General features: G+C 51.1%; 2 protein-coding genes across 2 annotated transcripts; one reads left to right on the top strand and one right to left on the bottom strand.

Moving 5' to 3' along the window:
- The first annotated feature begins 3,525 nt into the window (after window positions 1-3,525).
- Angptl6 (angiopoietin like 6) lies at window positions 3,526-7,918 on the top strand. The gene is made up of 5 exons (XM_051196782.1): window positions 3,526-4,071; window positions 5,411-5,588; window positions 6,230-6,417; window positions 6,503-6,773; window positions 7,649-7,918. Exons 1-5 carry the CDS (start codon window positions 3,526-3,528, stop codon window positions 7,837-7,839), a joined length of 1,374 nt encoding a protein of 457 aa, XP_051052739.1. The 3' UTR covers window positions 7,840-7,918.
- Shfl (shiftless antiviral inhibitor of ribosomal frameshifting) lies at window positions 7,474-13,130 on the bottom strand. The gene is made up of 8 exons (XM_051196781.1): window positions 12,852-13,130; window positions 12,325-12,448; window positions 12,122-12,171; window positions 10,561-10,599; window positions 10,265-10,414; window positions 8,985-9,088; window positions 8,714-8,868; window positions 7,474-8,159 (listed from the first exon to the last, which is right to left on the bottom strand). The coding sequence occupies exons 1-8, from the start codon at window positions 12,870-12,872 to the stop codon at window positions 7,951-7,953; spliced, it is 852 nt and encodes a 283-aa protein (XP_051052738.1). The 5' UTR covers window positions 12,873-13,130; the 3' UTR covers window positions 7,474-7,950.
- Between the last annotated feature and the right edge of the window lie 1,550 nt (window positions 13,131-14,680).

The following is a 14,680-nucleotide window of genomic DNA, read 5'->3' as shown; positions in this document are numbered from 1 at the left end:
AGTGGTCCCTCATCTTTGTCTTCCAGATCCTGAGGGCCAGTTATGCTCCCCAGGGTCTCTTTGTGCAGATCGGTGGAAGCTTCCCTCTGGAATTTCAAATCATCCCCCTTCCAGTTTGTACTTCCCCACATCATCTTGGCTTCAGGCTCTCCCCCCCAAAAACAACTTTGAGTGAAGGAAGGGACACTGGCCCCAAGGCTTAGCATCTTATCTCCTTCCAGGAACCTGTGTCTCTTAAGCCCCTTCCTAGCTTCCTAACTCTTTACCTCCTGTTTTTCCTCTCCACCCCATCTAGCTTCCTATTTTTACTCCTCCCCTTACAACCTCATTGCCAACTGTTCCTTTTCATTATCTCTTATTTTTCCTGTCCCTGTCTCCATTCATCTCAGCTTCCTGCCTCCTAAGTTCTCCTGTCCTTTAGCCTTTTCTGTGATTCCAGATGTGTCTTCTCTCTGTTGGTAATGGGGCAAAGGAGCTGTGCAGGCACTGCTGTAGCTCAGGGCTGGCTGATGCTTTCTAGTCTGGAACAGCCCTTTCTTCTCCTGGCCCTGGAGTGCGCTCAGTTTTGGGAAGTTGAGGACCTTGCTAGGCAAGAAGAGGCTGCTCTGCCCAGTGTAGGTCTGGTGAGGGATCCTGGGTCTGGGCTGTGGAACCTGTCTCTGGGAAGTGACTGCGTGGACTTTTTGCTCTTGTTCTGTCTCTGAGTGGTTTGACTGACATGAAAATGTGACTTTGTAAGAGAAAAACAGAATCTGTAGTGGGATGTGTGAGCATTGGCTATGCTGTGCAGTGTGTGTGCCATGCAGTGTGTACTGTGCAGTGTGCTGTGCAGTGTGCCATGCAGTGTGTACTGTGTAGTGTGCTGTGCAGTGTGCCATGCAGTGTGTACTGTGTAGTGTGCTGTGCAGTGTGTGTGCCGTGCAGTGTGCTGTTGCAGTATGTGCCAGGCAATGTGTACTGTGCAGTGTGCTGTGTAGTGTGTGTGCTGGACTAGATGACTCTAAAAGCAGGTGCTGCTCCACAGGCCCAAGCTATTTTCTTTTTAAGGTTTGAAATATGTACAGGAGTGTGAGAAGTTTCGTCCTTTCTCCTCTTTTTCTTTTATTTTTTAAGACAGGATTTCATTTACTATGTAGACCAGACTAGCCTGGAACACACAGAGATCCACCTGATTCAGCATCCTGAGTGCTGTGATAAAAGACTTGTGCCGCCACACCCAGTGAATAGTTAATGGCTTGTATATTTGAATGTTTGGTACCAAATTCCAAATTGACAGAACAGTTTGGAAAGGAATAGGAGGTGTGATCTTGTTGGAGGTGGTATGTCACTGGGACTGGGTTTTAAGGTTTCAAAAGGTCCAGTGTCTTTCTCTCTGCCTCTTGCTTGTGAATCAGATGTAATGATTATGTCCTTCGGTCTACTGCCAAGTTTCCTGCCATGATGGCCATGGACTCACCCTCTGAAACTGTAAGTAAGCCCCAGTTAAATGTTTTTTATGTAAATTGCCTTGGTCATGGTGTCTCTTCAACAGAGGTAGAACAGTAACTAAGACAATGGTCTAAAGCAGCTCGGATATCTTAGAAACTCCCTGTGCATACTGATAAGAGCACGGGAACTCCCTGCATGTTCTGGTAAGAGCACCTTGCCTGACAAGAAAGCCTACATGGTAATGCGAACATCTGCAGTCAGGAGCCAGGAGAAACCTGACAAGATCAGCATATGATAAAAACATTTGCTAGTGTGGCTCAGCCCTGAGACTACAAACATATAGATAAAATTTCCAACTCTTCTCTGCCCCTGCACTTTGACACCCAGTCTCCACTTCTGTAGTACAGTGTGCTTCTGATGAGGTCAGTCTTTGTTTTATTTTCACATTGCATCCATCAATCCTGAACTAACACCCACCCCACCCCACCCCCTTTTTAGATAGGAGCTCACTGGCTGGCATGGAACTCATAGAGATCCAACTGCCTCTGCCTCCCAGGTAAACTGTGATTAAGCCTGTGCCACCACACGTTGAGGTTTTATTTTCTTCCTGCAGTACTGGATACCAACCCAGGACCTTACAAGTGCTTTACTACTGGATTCTAGGCAAGAATTCTACAGTTGAGTAACATCCCTGGCCTGGCTGCTAGGGTTAAATGAGGAACAAGCTTTACCCCTTAAGGGTGTCCCCAGCACCAGGCAGGTTGCTCACTGATACCCATCATTTTCATTTTAGTATGTCATAATTGTCCGAGTCTGGCTCCCACATGTCTACCAGGGTGCAGGGCCTCCCATGCTCTGTGAGCTTCTTGAGAAGGAAGACAATCATGGAGGGCAGTGGCCTCTGTTATCACACTCTGGAGGCCGGGCAAGGCGATCTGGCTTTTCTGCTTGGATTCTCACACTGGAAATACTAAATATTTACACTTACTGTGCTCCCAGGCTCAGGGGATGGGCGGTTCTGTCCCTCCAGCCTTCTCTATCCAGACAACTCAGAGACCCTTCCAATCCTTCAGGTCTCCCTCAGATTTTGTGGCTTGTTGCAAACCTCACTGGAGTCAGCATCTGGGTCGTGAGAGGTGAGAGTGGGGTAGAAGTGGTTGTAGCTGTTTGTCTAGACTCCTGGTTTTGATTTGGATGGGGGGGGGGTCGGTAGAAGTGGTGGTAGCTGTTTGTCTAGACTCCTGGTTTTGATTTGGATGGGGGCGGGAGACCTCCCAGGCCTCTTATTTAACTCCAGGCTGGTCTGAGAAGGCAGCCACATGTGCCCAAGAGAAAACCCTGCTCTGTGCTTGGAAGCTCCTACGTGATCAGGGGTTGTTGCAGCTAACACACCCGGTCTCTAGCTTAGAGAGCTGCATGGTTGCCTGTGCTTCAGAGTAGAGCCCTTCGAGTGGCTGCTTTCCTGCTCACTCTTCTTCCCTTGTATGCCACGCTCACAGGCCTTTTTGCTATTTGTTCTTTTCAGTGCATCTGAATAAATAAGATCCAACCCCAGGACCTTTGTTCTCATGCTTCCTTCTGAGTAGGAGCAAGTGTGTGACAGTGTTGGGGGAATGGTGGCATGGGAACCTGGGTGTGGGCTCTGTAGGGCCAGAATGGGGATCTATGAATATTAACCTGATTGAAGACACTGTATGAAGCATGGAATCGTGGCACACACCGCCTATCTAGCGGTAGTAGGTTCCCAAGTTTGGAACCAGTCTGGGATACATAGTGATGTCTGTCTGAAATTAGAAATGAATGGCCCAGCATGAGCAAGATCTAGGGTTTCATCCCTAGCACCTGTCCCCCCCAACACACACAATAGAGGATTTTCTCTTCAAGTGGGAGCCACCGAGGGTTCCGAGGGGAGGTGATCAGGCCCAGGTGTCCAGAACCGGGGTGCACACAGATGCTACTTACTGGATCAGCTATGATAAAAGGAGAATGTGCGCTGTGTCACTGTGCACTACCGTGGGTCCTCCCTAGTACCTGGGAGCTTTAGGACCAGTCTAGGCTAAAACAGACAGTAGCCTCCTCTCTCCACTGTAGGTGGTCATGGGGGCTGTCGGATTGCGCACGCTACAGCTGCTGCTTCTGATGGGCGCTTGGCGGGCACGTGGAGGTGCCTCGCGATGCCGCGTCACGCTGGTATTGTCCCCGCAGAAGGCGACTGGCTCAGTCTGCGGGACCTCCGACGCCTTCCACAATGGCGAGCTGGCTGCGCTGCGCTTGCGCATAGGCCGCCACGAGGAGATGCTGCGCAGGCTACAAAGGCGCGCGGCCGAAGGAAGTGCGCTCGAGGGCGAAGTGCGCGCGCTGCGTGAGCTTATCCACGGCCTGAACAAGCGCCTGGGTCAGCTGCGCACGCAATTGCAGTCGGAGTCGGGGGCGGAGCCTGATCCGGAGGCGGAGCCTGGTACCGCGCTCAGTCTGCTTGTGGAGCGCGCGCTGTACGCCGAGGCCGAGGCGCGCCGAACGGCAGAGCGCCTGCAGCAGCTGGACGTACAGCTCCGTGAGCATGCGCAGCTCGTGAGCCAGCATAACCACCTCCTGGGTCGCCTGCAGCGCGCGTGCGCGGCCCCGGACCAGGGCCAGCAGCAGGTACCTACGCTGGGCAATACCAGATCCCAAATCTGAAACGGTGCCTGTGGCGCCACCCACTGCTCATCCGGGTTAACTGCTCCACAGAACATTCACAGGCGCCCAGGCTCTCTATCGCCACACCAAGGACATTCTTTTTATTTTATTTTATTTATTTATTTATTTTTTTAATTTCAAGGCAGGGTTTCCCTGCATACCTTTTCCTGTCTGTTCTGCAACTCGCTCTGTAGGTCAAGCTGGTTCTTCGATCTTGTTTTTAAAGAATTTCATTCTAATTGTGTGTGAATTTTGTCTGCACACATGTATGTGCAGTATCCAGATAGGCCAGAAGCCATCTGGAACTGGAATTACAGACAGCTGTGAGCCACCATGTGGGTGCTGGGAATTGAACCTGGGTCCTCTGGAAGAGCAAGTCAGTGCTCTTAATTGCTTATGAACTTTGGGCTATTTCTGTCATCAGCTTTTTTTTTTTTCCTCTTTCTTTCTTTCTAAATTGAGACAGGGCCCGGTGTAGCCCAGACTTGGTTCTAAATCCTTGATTCTCATGCTCTGCTTCCTAAGTACTGGGATGACGAACATTTGACAGCAGGCCTGGCTTGGACTGTTGATTTTCATTGCTGTCAACAGAGACAGCTGCTGTACTGCTGAACTATACCCATGTTGGCCCTAGATTCTGGATTGGTGGTGGTTCTGCAGATTTTCCTACATCATGCAAGGTCCATGTGCCCCACTCAGCAGATAGGTGCAAGGAAGCTGTTAACCACAGAGTGGGAATCGACCTAGCTTTCTCTGAGTGCTAAAGCACAGAGGAAGGCAGGTGTGGGACACCTGAGATCCCCAGGACAGGAGGCAGAGGCTGGAGGGTTGTTGCAAGTTCCAGGCCAGCCAGTTGGAGAGAGACTCTGAAACAAAAAACAAAACACAATAAATAAAGCAGGGTTGGGAAGCAGTTTGGAAGAGTGCTTGCTGCGTGAACATGAGCACCTGAGCTCCAATCCCCAGCACCGCAGGGGATTGTATGTTTGTATGTACTGTAGTGATGTGGGTAGATAGAGGTTACTGGGACTTTTTAGCTGCCAGGCCAACTCAAACGAACAGGGAGAGCGATAGAGCAGGAAAGCCAATGCTCTCCATGCTTCAAATGTATACCCCACCAACAAAAAGCCCAGATTAGTCTTTTGGTAGGGTGGGAGGTAAAGCTGAGGCATTGCCTGCCTGATTTTCTGTTTATCTGATGGGAGATTTGATCTACTGACCCTGCCTGCCCCCCCATGCCAGGGGATGCCTGGCCTTCCCAGCTGAGGGGTTAATGTCATCATGTCTGACTGTATGGCCCTAGGTCCTGCCACTGCCTCTGGTGCCTTTGGTTCCTCTGAGTCTAGTGGGCAGTGCTGGCAACACCAGCAGGAGTCTGGACCAAATTCCAGAGCACCATAGAGATCAGAGCTCGAGACAGCAGGAGCCCCCATCTCCTCCCAAGCCTACTGGGCACCTTGCTGTTTCCACCAGACCAGTGGGTAAGTCAAGACAGGCATGCTGGGGAGTGTGTGGGGAGTGTGTGTGGGTGGGTAGATGGAAATACTAGAGTCAGGATTTGGCTCATAGTGTGGGGACTAGAGGAAGTGAGGCTCTTATTTTGATGAGGGGATAAAAAAGGACTGTTAATCTGTGAAAAGATCTGCAGTTGCATCATCAAGGCATGCAGTACCTTCTAACAGTACAGAAACAAATCTTTAAAAAAAATTTTTTTTTATGTGCATTGGTGTTTTGCCTGCATGTATGTCGGTGTGAGGGTATCCGATCTTGGAGTCACAGTTGGTAGCTGTCATGTGGATGCTGGAAATTGAACCACAATCCTCTGGAAGGGCAGTCAGTGCTCATAACCACTGAGCCATCTCTCCAGCCCTAACCAATCTTCTTTAATATAGTGAGAAAATAGGCATGGGGCATTCTTATTTTGATGAGGGCATGAACGATTAGTACTTGGTGAGAAGTTGGCTCATAGGATCATGTTTATTGAGAGAAGAGGAACTGGCAAGGAAATAGTCCTTCCTCAGATGGGGACAGAAGATGGCTTTTATTTGGGTAAGGGCACTGGTAAGAATCAGGACTCTGATCCAGTAAGGGCCTGGTTGGCTCATGCTGTACCTCAACACAGGCCCGTGGAGGGACTGTGCAGAGGCTCATGGGGCAGGTCACAGGCAGAGTGGAGTATATGAGCTTCGGCTGGGCCGACGGGTGCTACCCGTGTGGTGTGAACAGCAGCAGGAGGGTGGAGGCTGGACTGTCATCCAGCGGCGGCAAGATGGCTCCGTCAATTTCTTCACCAACTGGCAGCACTACAAGGTGGGTGCTTGAGGCAGGGATGATGGAGACTGGCCGGGCAGGGAGGACACCCTGTCCTGACCTCCTGTTCCTCCTTCCCTTCCAGGCAGGCTTTGGGCGGCCAGACGGGGAATACTGGCTTGGCTTGGAACCCGTGCATCAGGTGACCAGCCGTGGGGACCATGAGCTGCTGATACTCCTGGAGGATTGGGGAGGTCGTGGGGCACGAGCCCACTATGACAGTTTCTCCTTGGAACCTGAGAGTGACCACTACCGTCTGCGGCTTGGCCAGTATCACGGTGATGCTGGAGATTCCCTCTCTTGGCACAACGACAAACCGTTCAGCACCGTGGACAGGGATCGAGACGCCTATTCTGGTAAGGAGAGGTGGACAGCTAATGTGGTTTACAGGAGGTAGCACAGCAGGAACTCTTGCTCACACCCGCACTGGGTAGCTCTAGCCACAAGGGATCCAGTCCTTCTAGCCTCTGTGGACACATTAAAACTAAATGTAAAGTTTCCTTGGGGTGTGTTTGGTGTGGTGGCACAGGTTCTAGGAGAGGGAGGCCAGAGGGGCAGGGCTTCCAGGTCATCCTTGGGATAGCAAATTCAAGGTCAGCCTGGGCTACCGGATACCCTGTTTCAGAAAGAAATCCTCTCAGGTAAGTACTTCAGTGTAAGGAGATAAGGAGATGGCTGTGCTAAGTGGAGAAAAAGGGGGTGGGGCAGGGAGTCCCGAAACTTCTCTGATGATCTAGGCACCCTGCACTGTGAGAAGCAAAAGCTAAGCTTCTTTTGGTGGGGACAGAGCTGGGCTCTATCCTAGCTCAGGGTTGTTTATTTTTGAGATAGGATCTCACTATGGAGCCCAGAGTGGTCTGAAACTCCAGACCCTCTTCCTTCTGCCACCCACATATGGAGATTACCAGGTGTGTGCCAGTCCACCTTTAATAAACTGCCTAGAAAGGAAACAGAAAGCCCCCTTAAAGGAATGAATGATAGATTACTACTTTGCAGAAAATATGGGAAAGGCATGCCTCTTATTTTGGTAAAGAAATAGAGAATTAAGGCCATTACTCTGAAGAAGAAAATGAGAAGCTAGAGTCTTTTATTTTGGTGAGGAGATGGAGGATTAGGGTTTCTATTCAATAAGACACGGAAGGTTGAGGGATGCTTGCAAAAGCTTTGCACAAAGAAATGCTGATAGAGACTTTTATTTTGGTGGGAATACAAACTCTGTCTCTGCCCTCAGGTAATTGTGCCCTGTACCATCGTGGGGGCTGGTGGTACCATGCCTGTGCCCACTCTAATCTCAATGGTGTATGGTATCATGGAGGTCACTACCGGAGCCGCTACCAGGACGGGGTCTACTGGGCCGAGTTCCGCGGAGGAGCGTACTCTCTCAAGAAGGCTGTTATGCTGACCCGGCTTGTGCGGTTGTGACTGGCCCATGAGTACTCCCAAGAGTATTTCTAGTTCCTTGAACTGGTATCTTATAGCAACATGAGGTGTCCACACTCTGTGTCTGCCGTTCCTGTGTGTGTCTGGCCAGGGTCACTCTTGACACCCACCATCCTCCTCCTCCTCCTTTAAGTCTTCCAGGATGAGATGGTCCAGGTCATCCAAGAGGCCACCTTGGCTCAGGCATGTGGCCACTGTGGAGCCGCTGCTGATGTGGGGGTTGCTGGGGTGCAGCACTCTGGGGAGGTGGTTCTGCTTACGGCTCTTGGGGTGGGCACAGGAAGTCCCAGGCACATGGGGCTCTAGGGGGAAGGAGAGTTGCTGAGGTGTGAGACTCTGGAGATAAGAGGGTCTGTCTGGGGCAGCCAGGCGTTGGTAGTGAATGCCTTTAATCCCAGTGCTCGGGAGGCAGAGGTAGGTGGATCTCTGTGAGTTTGAGACCAGCCTGGTCTACAAGAGCTAGTTCCAGGACAGGATCTAAAACTACACAGGGAAATCCTGTCTCAAAAAAACCACAAAAAAAAAAAAAAAAAAAAAAAACCCCAAAAAAAAGAGAGGGTCTGGGGCTCTGCAGGAACCCACCCACTGGAGCCAAATGACAAAGAAGTCAGAAGTCATAAAATTTACAGGTGTTGAAACTCTTTAGGAAGATGGGAACTTGTCCACAAAAAACAGACTCACGGGTTGTGGGGACCATGGACCTAACAGGCTGGACACTATGGAGCTGCTGGAAAATCCATAGGAGGAGTGGGGGAGCAGTCAGCTCCAGGGAGCCATGGAGGACTCAGGGAAGGAGGAAGCAGCCAGGGTTCAATACACAGGAGATACAGAATGTAGGGTATACACCGGGCCTCACCTCTGCGATTGTAGCAATCTGCAGCTGAGCAGGAGTGGGTGTGTGTGCTGCGCCGATCCAGGTCACGGTCCCAGCGTGGGGGCAGGATCCGAGTAGGGTACACGGGGAAGCCGCACCCGTAGCAGGGTGATGGGGACCCCATCTGTGCCCAGCCCCTGGGGGCCAGCAGGGCTGTGAGGGGCTGAGGGGGCAGCTGGGCCCCAGGGGACAGGAGGAGGGGACTAGGCTGGGGCTGGGTTGAGGATGGGCTGGGGTGGGTCAGGGCCCTCACCGGAAGTTGTGACGACACTTTGGGCAGTGGAACTCAGCCAGGCCCCACATCTTGTCAGCTGGCACTGGTTCATAACGCTTCCGACACTTGCGACACCTTGACACCTAAGAGCAGGGAAGGGCCAAGAGCTGTCAGTGCCAATGTGTAGGACTGAAACAGGTCTCACATAGCCTAGGCTAGCTTTGAACTCTTGATCCTCCTGCCTCCACCTCTTAAGTGCAGGGATGGAAGGCCTACACCACTGTACCTAGTATGTGGTGTTGGGGATGGAACTCAAGGCTTCATGAGTGCTATGCTATATCCATGCTAATGGAGCCACAGCCTCCGCCCTTATCAGAAGCATACTAATTATTAAGAGATTAGGAAGCCAAGCTGGATGTGGTGGTGCACACCTTTGAGCCTAGCACTTGGGCAGAGGCAGGTGGATCTTTTGAGTTTCAGGCTAGCCAGGACTACATGGAGAGACCCTGTCTAAAAGAAAAAGAAAAAAGAAAAGAAGTTAGGAAAACAGATTTGGGTTTGATTTCTGCCCCAGCTGTCAAAGCCAAGGGTTTGACTTCTCAAGTTCAAGGATGAATGGCCCTTCAAGGATGAAGTTGAGCTTGCCTAGCATGCATGAAGCCCTGCTTATGACCTGAGCCCCACATGAACCAGGTATGGAAGCAGGAGGATCAGGAGTTCAGTGTCATCCTCAGCTACATATGTATGAGTCTGAGACCAGCCTGGGCTACATGAGACCGTCTCAAAACACAAAAGGGGCTGGGGAGATGGTTCAATGGTTAAGAGCATTTGCTATACCTGCAGAGGACCCAGGTTCAGTTCTCAATACCAGGGTGGCACTGTGGTGCACTGACATACAAATGAGCAAAATACTAGTATGCATAAAATAAATACCCCCCCAAACTAAAAAATAAACACAAAATGGTGGGGGACTCAGTGAATAAAGTGCCTGCTCATGGGACTGAGTTCAAATCTATAGCACTCATTTAAGAGCCAGGCATGACTAAATGCACACAACCCCCTGGTGAGCCTCAGGGTGCAGTTTTTGAGACTCTGCCTCAAAAACATAAGGTGGAGGGCAATGGAGAAAGACCAAACTCTGGCCTCTACATGCATGCACACACACACACACACACACACACACACACACACACACACACACACACACACGAATGCGCACACACGCACACAGTTGATGACCTTCAGTCAGAAACATAATTTCTGGACACAGAGATCAGGAGTGGAGTATGGGAGGGAATCAAGTAGGTCTGGGGTAGCACCTCCTTTCTCTGGGGTACGCGGCGCCACCACACGTGGTCACAGGAAGAGCAGGCAAACTGTCGGTCCACTGCAGGGATGAGGTCATCTTGGGCTCTTTGGAACATTCGAAGATTTGCTTGTGTCAGGGGCAACAGAGAGGTGGCCACTGCCTGCAACATGGATGAATGGGGACAAAACAGGGTCACCTGTGCCTGTGGAGCCCACAGCAACCATCCTTACTCCTGTACCCCGGATAGTTGTCCACTCTGCATCTCCTCCTCTGTCCACACCTTGCCTCATCCAGCCACCAACACACCTGGATATCTCGGTCTTGCTTCATGTCCTCAGGTGGATCCTGAGGGAAGACACAGAAAAGGGAGTGCAGAAACTGGAAAGGCTCTAGGGGTGCTATACCTGTATTTAATGGGGGAAAAGCCCCTGTATGGGGCTCCTGAATGCATATGGGATCCTGGCTCTGTATAGGTACAGCAGAGATGAAACATTATTGCCTGTGTTGACAGCTCTTCAGTTCGTCACCAGACCTGGGTCTCAGCTACTTGGGAGGTTCACAAGTAATAGAAGGCTGGGGGCATGGATCAGCATTAGAGCCCATGCCTATGATGCATGAAGTCCCAAAGATCCTTAAGAAGTAGATATTTTGCTGGTCTCATTTCCCAGATGGCCCAGAATCTGAATTCACTCAGTGATCGTGGCCCATGGAACCCAGAGGCCTGGATGACCTTTCAATATGCAGAGACCACACATATGACACCTGGCCTCTGAAGCCACATCGCTTTAAAGATTAAAAAGTTTTAAAATGTGTATGTATGTGTTTCTCTGTGTACATGTACATATGTGCAGAGCCCATGGAGGCCAGAAGAGGGTGTCAGATACCTCTGAAACTGGAGTGGTTATGAACTGTCCCATGTTGGTGCTGGGAATGGAACTAGGGTCCCTTATGAGAGAAGCAAGTGCTCTTTAGCTGAGCTATCTCTCAGCTCCTTGGCCACATGGCTTTAAAAGGACCCACTTGGGGGCTTGTAGCCAGCTGGCTGCTCTATTGCTCCCAGATGAGGATGGTGGACAAGTCCCTCTCTTTTTGAGGGTCCTCACAGAGCCCATGCTTCATTGCAAGTGGTTAGAATTTGAATCCCTAAAGTCAAATGCTCGTCCCCAGACCCTGGGCTTTCTTGTGTAATAGGATTGTCTCCTAGGGACAGGAGAAAGGGGTATGAAATGAACCAGGAGGTCTGATCCTCAGGCTTTGTCCATAAAGGCTACTTCCTTCTATTATTATTATTTATTTTTTGTCATATTGCTTATAGACCTAAACCTAAAGAATATGATTTGTCAGATTCTTCTAGGTGCCCAGCATAGTGGTGCATGCCTTTGATTCCCAGCACTTGGGAGGCAGAGGCAGGTGGATCTCTTTGAGTTTAAAGCAATTTTGGCCTGTAAAGTGAGTTTCAGGACAGTTCAGGGCTACACAGTGAGACCCTGTCTCAAACAAAACAAAACAAAATAAAACTCTGGCACGCCTTTCAAGCAAGTTCAACACACAGGGTACAGCCACGGAAGAGAGTGTATGAATTCAGCTGTCCATTCATTCCTTCTCCTCCATCGGGACCTCTTTCCTGCCCAGGCCAGAGTAGAGTTTCCTTGAGCCTTCCTCAACAGCCACAACCTCCTTATTCTACTGTCCTGCCTCCTCCATTTTAGGTAATCAGCAGGTAATGAGCACCTACTGTTTGCTGGCTGCTTGGGACAAGGAAGGAACCTAGATAGCAAGGTGGGTTGTCACAGCAGTGGTTTGTTCCTTCTGCCAGAGATAAAAGGGATTCTCCCCTTTCTTTGAGGAGAGAGGGAGTTCAGGTTACCTGAGCGTCCAAATCGTTGCTCAGCTCTTGTCCATCTTTCTGTTTGACACCTAGTAGGGGAATATGGGAAGGGCTGTTGAAGGGTGTGTAGGAGTTCCAGGTGGTGGAGTGCCTACTGTCAAGGGGAGCCAGGGTAGCTACAACGACACAGCACACAGCGATTCTTAAACCACACCCACTCAGTACCCCCTGTGCTGACTCACCATACACGATAGAGCGCCCTACTCCGGTGTGGTCGCTGCCAAACTTCCTCATAAGAGCCCCCGCCTTCTTGGGGGACACTTTTCCATGAAACTTCTCCCGGAGGCGCCTGACGCTCTTCTCCAACTGGGATGGAGGGGAGGTGAACTCTGGTGTGGGGAGCGACGGGGGGGGGGGGGAGCAGCGCCCGCCTCTTCATTCTCCTGAACTTGACCCAGGCTTCTGCTTCGGGCCTCAGCATCCCCATCCCCCTTCCCTTTAAACCATTTCCTGGAAAAATCCAAAGTTCTCCACGCGCGCGCGCGCGCGCGCGCGTGTGTGTGTGTGTGTGTGTGAGAGAGAGAGAGAGAGAGAGAGAGAGAGAGAGAGAGAGAGAGCTGGGATGCAGGCCATATTACCCCCTTTCCTTCTAACCTTTGACCTTGCTGCCCTGCTGTGGTAGGGATGGAGCAGGGAAGCACGCCAGGGGGTCGAGGTGTCCCCGTAGCCCTCCCCGCCCGGCCTGTCGGTAGTGGCGCGACTATCCTACCTCCACGCCATCCTGAGCCATGGTGGCCGGTGCACACCTGGCCGCGCCCGGGTCCGGGCCCCGCAGGGCTGGGTGGTGCCGGCGCGGCTCCGCCTCCCTCGGTCCCCTCTTTCGGTTTCGTTTCTGCGCGAAGCTGGGGACTCCCCCCGAGACCCCGCCCTGGCCGTGCGGATGCGTGTCTTTTCGCGCGCCCCGGGGTGCTCCCGGGGTGGTGCTCCCGGCCTCGGTGCGCGCCTCCCCGCGTCCTGCGCAGTAGCGCGGCCGGGCTGGGGATGCAGCGCGGCCTCTGCAGTCGGTCACATGTCCCCACGCTGCGCGGGGTCCGCGTCTTCACGTCCCCCGTGGGGGCGGGGCCGCACGGCCCGGACGCGGGTCTTGGTGCTCCCAGGCTGCTCCTCCTACGCGGAACCCGAAGCTTCTTAAGACCCCAAGGAAACTTTGCTCTACTCAGAGGCTCCCATCCCTGCAGCATCTTTCCCTCTAGCTCCCCCAGTCTCAGTTTCCTCCTCTGTAAAATGGGCATGCAAGCCAGGCAGGGTGACACACACCGGTTATCTCAGTATTTGGAAGATAGGAGGAGCAAGTGGTCAAGGCTGTCCTGGGCTACAAGAACCCAAAAGAAAAGAAAAGAAAAAGAAAAAAGAAAAAGAAAGAAAGAAAAGAAAAGATCCCAGGACAAAACGAAAGCATTTTTTGGGGGACAACTTTTATGAACTTCTTGAGCAGAGAATAGGCCCCAGATTTAAGACGCCTGGGTTTTCCCCGGGGGTTCAAATGCTTTCCTTGCTGCGTGTGATCCTCTTTTTGCACCTTTGGGTACAGAGGTTGGGTTTCTCACTTTGATGCAAGAGCACCCAGATCCTTCACTAATCAGGGTGGATGCCAAAGGGCAGATAATGAAGGGTGTTTTTTTTTTTTTTTTTTTTTTTTTTTTTTGTTTGTTTTGAGAAATGGCTTTGGAGGCTGTTCTGGAACTAGCTCTTGTAGTCTCGAACTCACAGAGATCCGCCTGCCTCAGCTTCCCAAGTGTTGGGATTAAAGGCACCACCACAACCCTGCAGATAATAATGGTTTAATGAAGAACCTAAAACCTGAAAACCAACACCAGAAGGAAATGGAAACTGATCTCCCCACCCCTCCGCCCTTTTCTCAGGGCCCTGTAGTTTCCAAGTCTCCCTTAATCCAGGTTCCCCTGGACTTTGTATGTCACTGTGTCTTCCTACCTCTGCATTCTGAATTCTGGGGTCACAGATGTGTACCTAAGGTCTCAAAGTATAGATTGGGCTGACCTTGAATGTGTGGTCTGGTGGTCCTTCAGCCTCAGTCTCCCCATTACTGAGATTACAGATGTGAGCCTCCATGTTTGGTCTTCCAGGGAGACTTAATGGCATTTAGTACAATGTGGGACATAGATATTCACCAATCATTGGGAGACCTTTGGAGTGTCGTGTAGGTTGGAGGCAGAATGAGGGTGTGGAGAAGACAGACTCTGGGTCCCTAACACCGTTGTAGACTTCTGGCTCATGGGAATCCCACATTGCAAATCTAAAGGCTAATAATCATGTGGGTATCGTGTATGAGTCCCTGGTTTCCACCCAGGTCTGAAGGAACACCTCCACTTGGATAGGCATCAATAAATTATAGTGAAATATTACTGCTATTGTGGGAAAATGGCATAGAATTTTCCTCAGGAAATAGAATGCACATAACATCTGTCAATTGACTATTGGGAAGGAAACCAGCATGTTAATGAATGCCTGATTTGAGGGGTGGGGATGGTGGTGGTGCATGGCTTTAATCCCAGAACTCTGGAGGCAGAGGCAGGCAGA

This window comes from Phodopus roborovskii, unplaced genomic scaffold, assembly GCF_943737965.1.
Source record: "Phodopus roborovskii unplaced genomic scaffold, PHOROB, whole genome shotgun sequence".
Lineage (NCBI taxonomy): Eukaryota > Metazoa > Chordata > Mammalia > Rodentia > Cricetidae > Phodopus > Phodopus roborovskii.
Note: the sequence above shows the minus strand (reverse complement) of the source record. Positions and strands in the feature narration are given on the sequence as shown.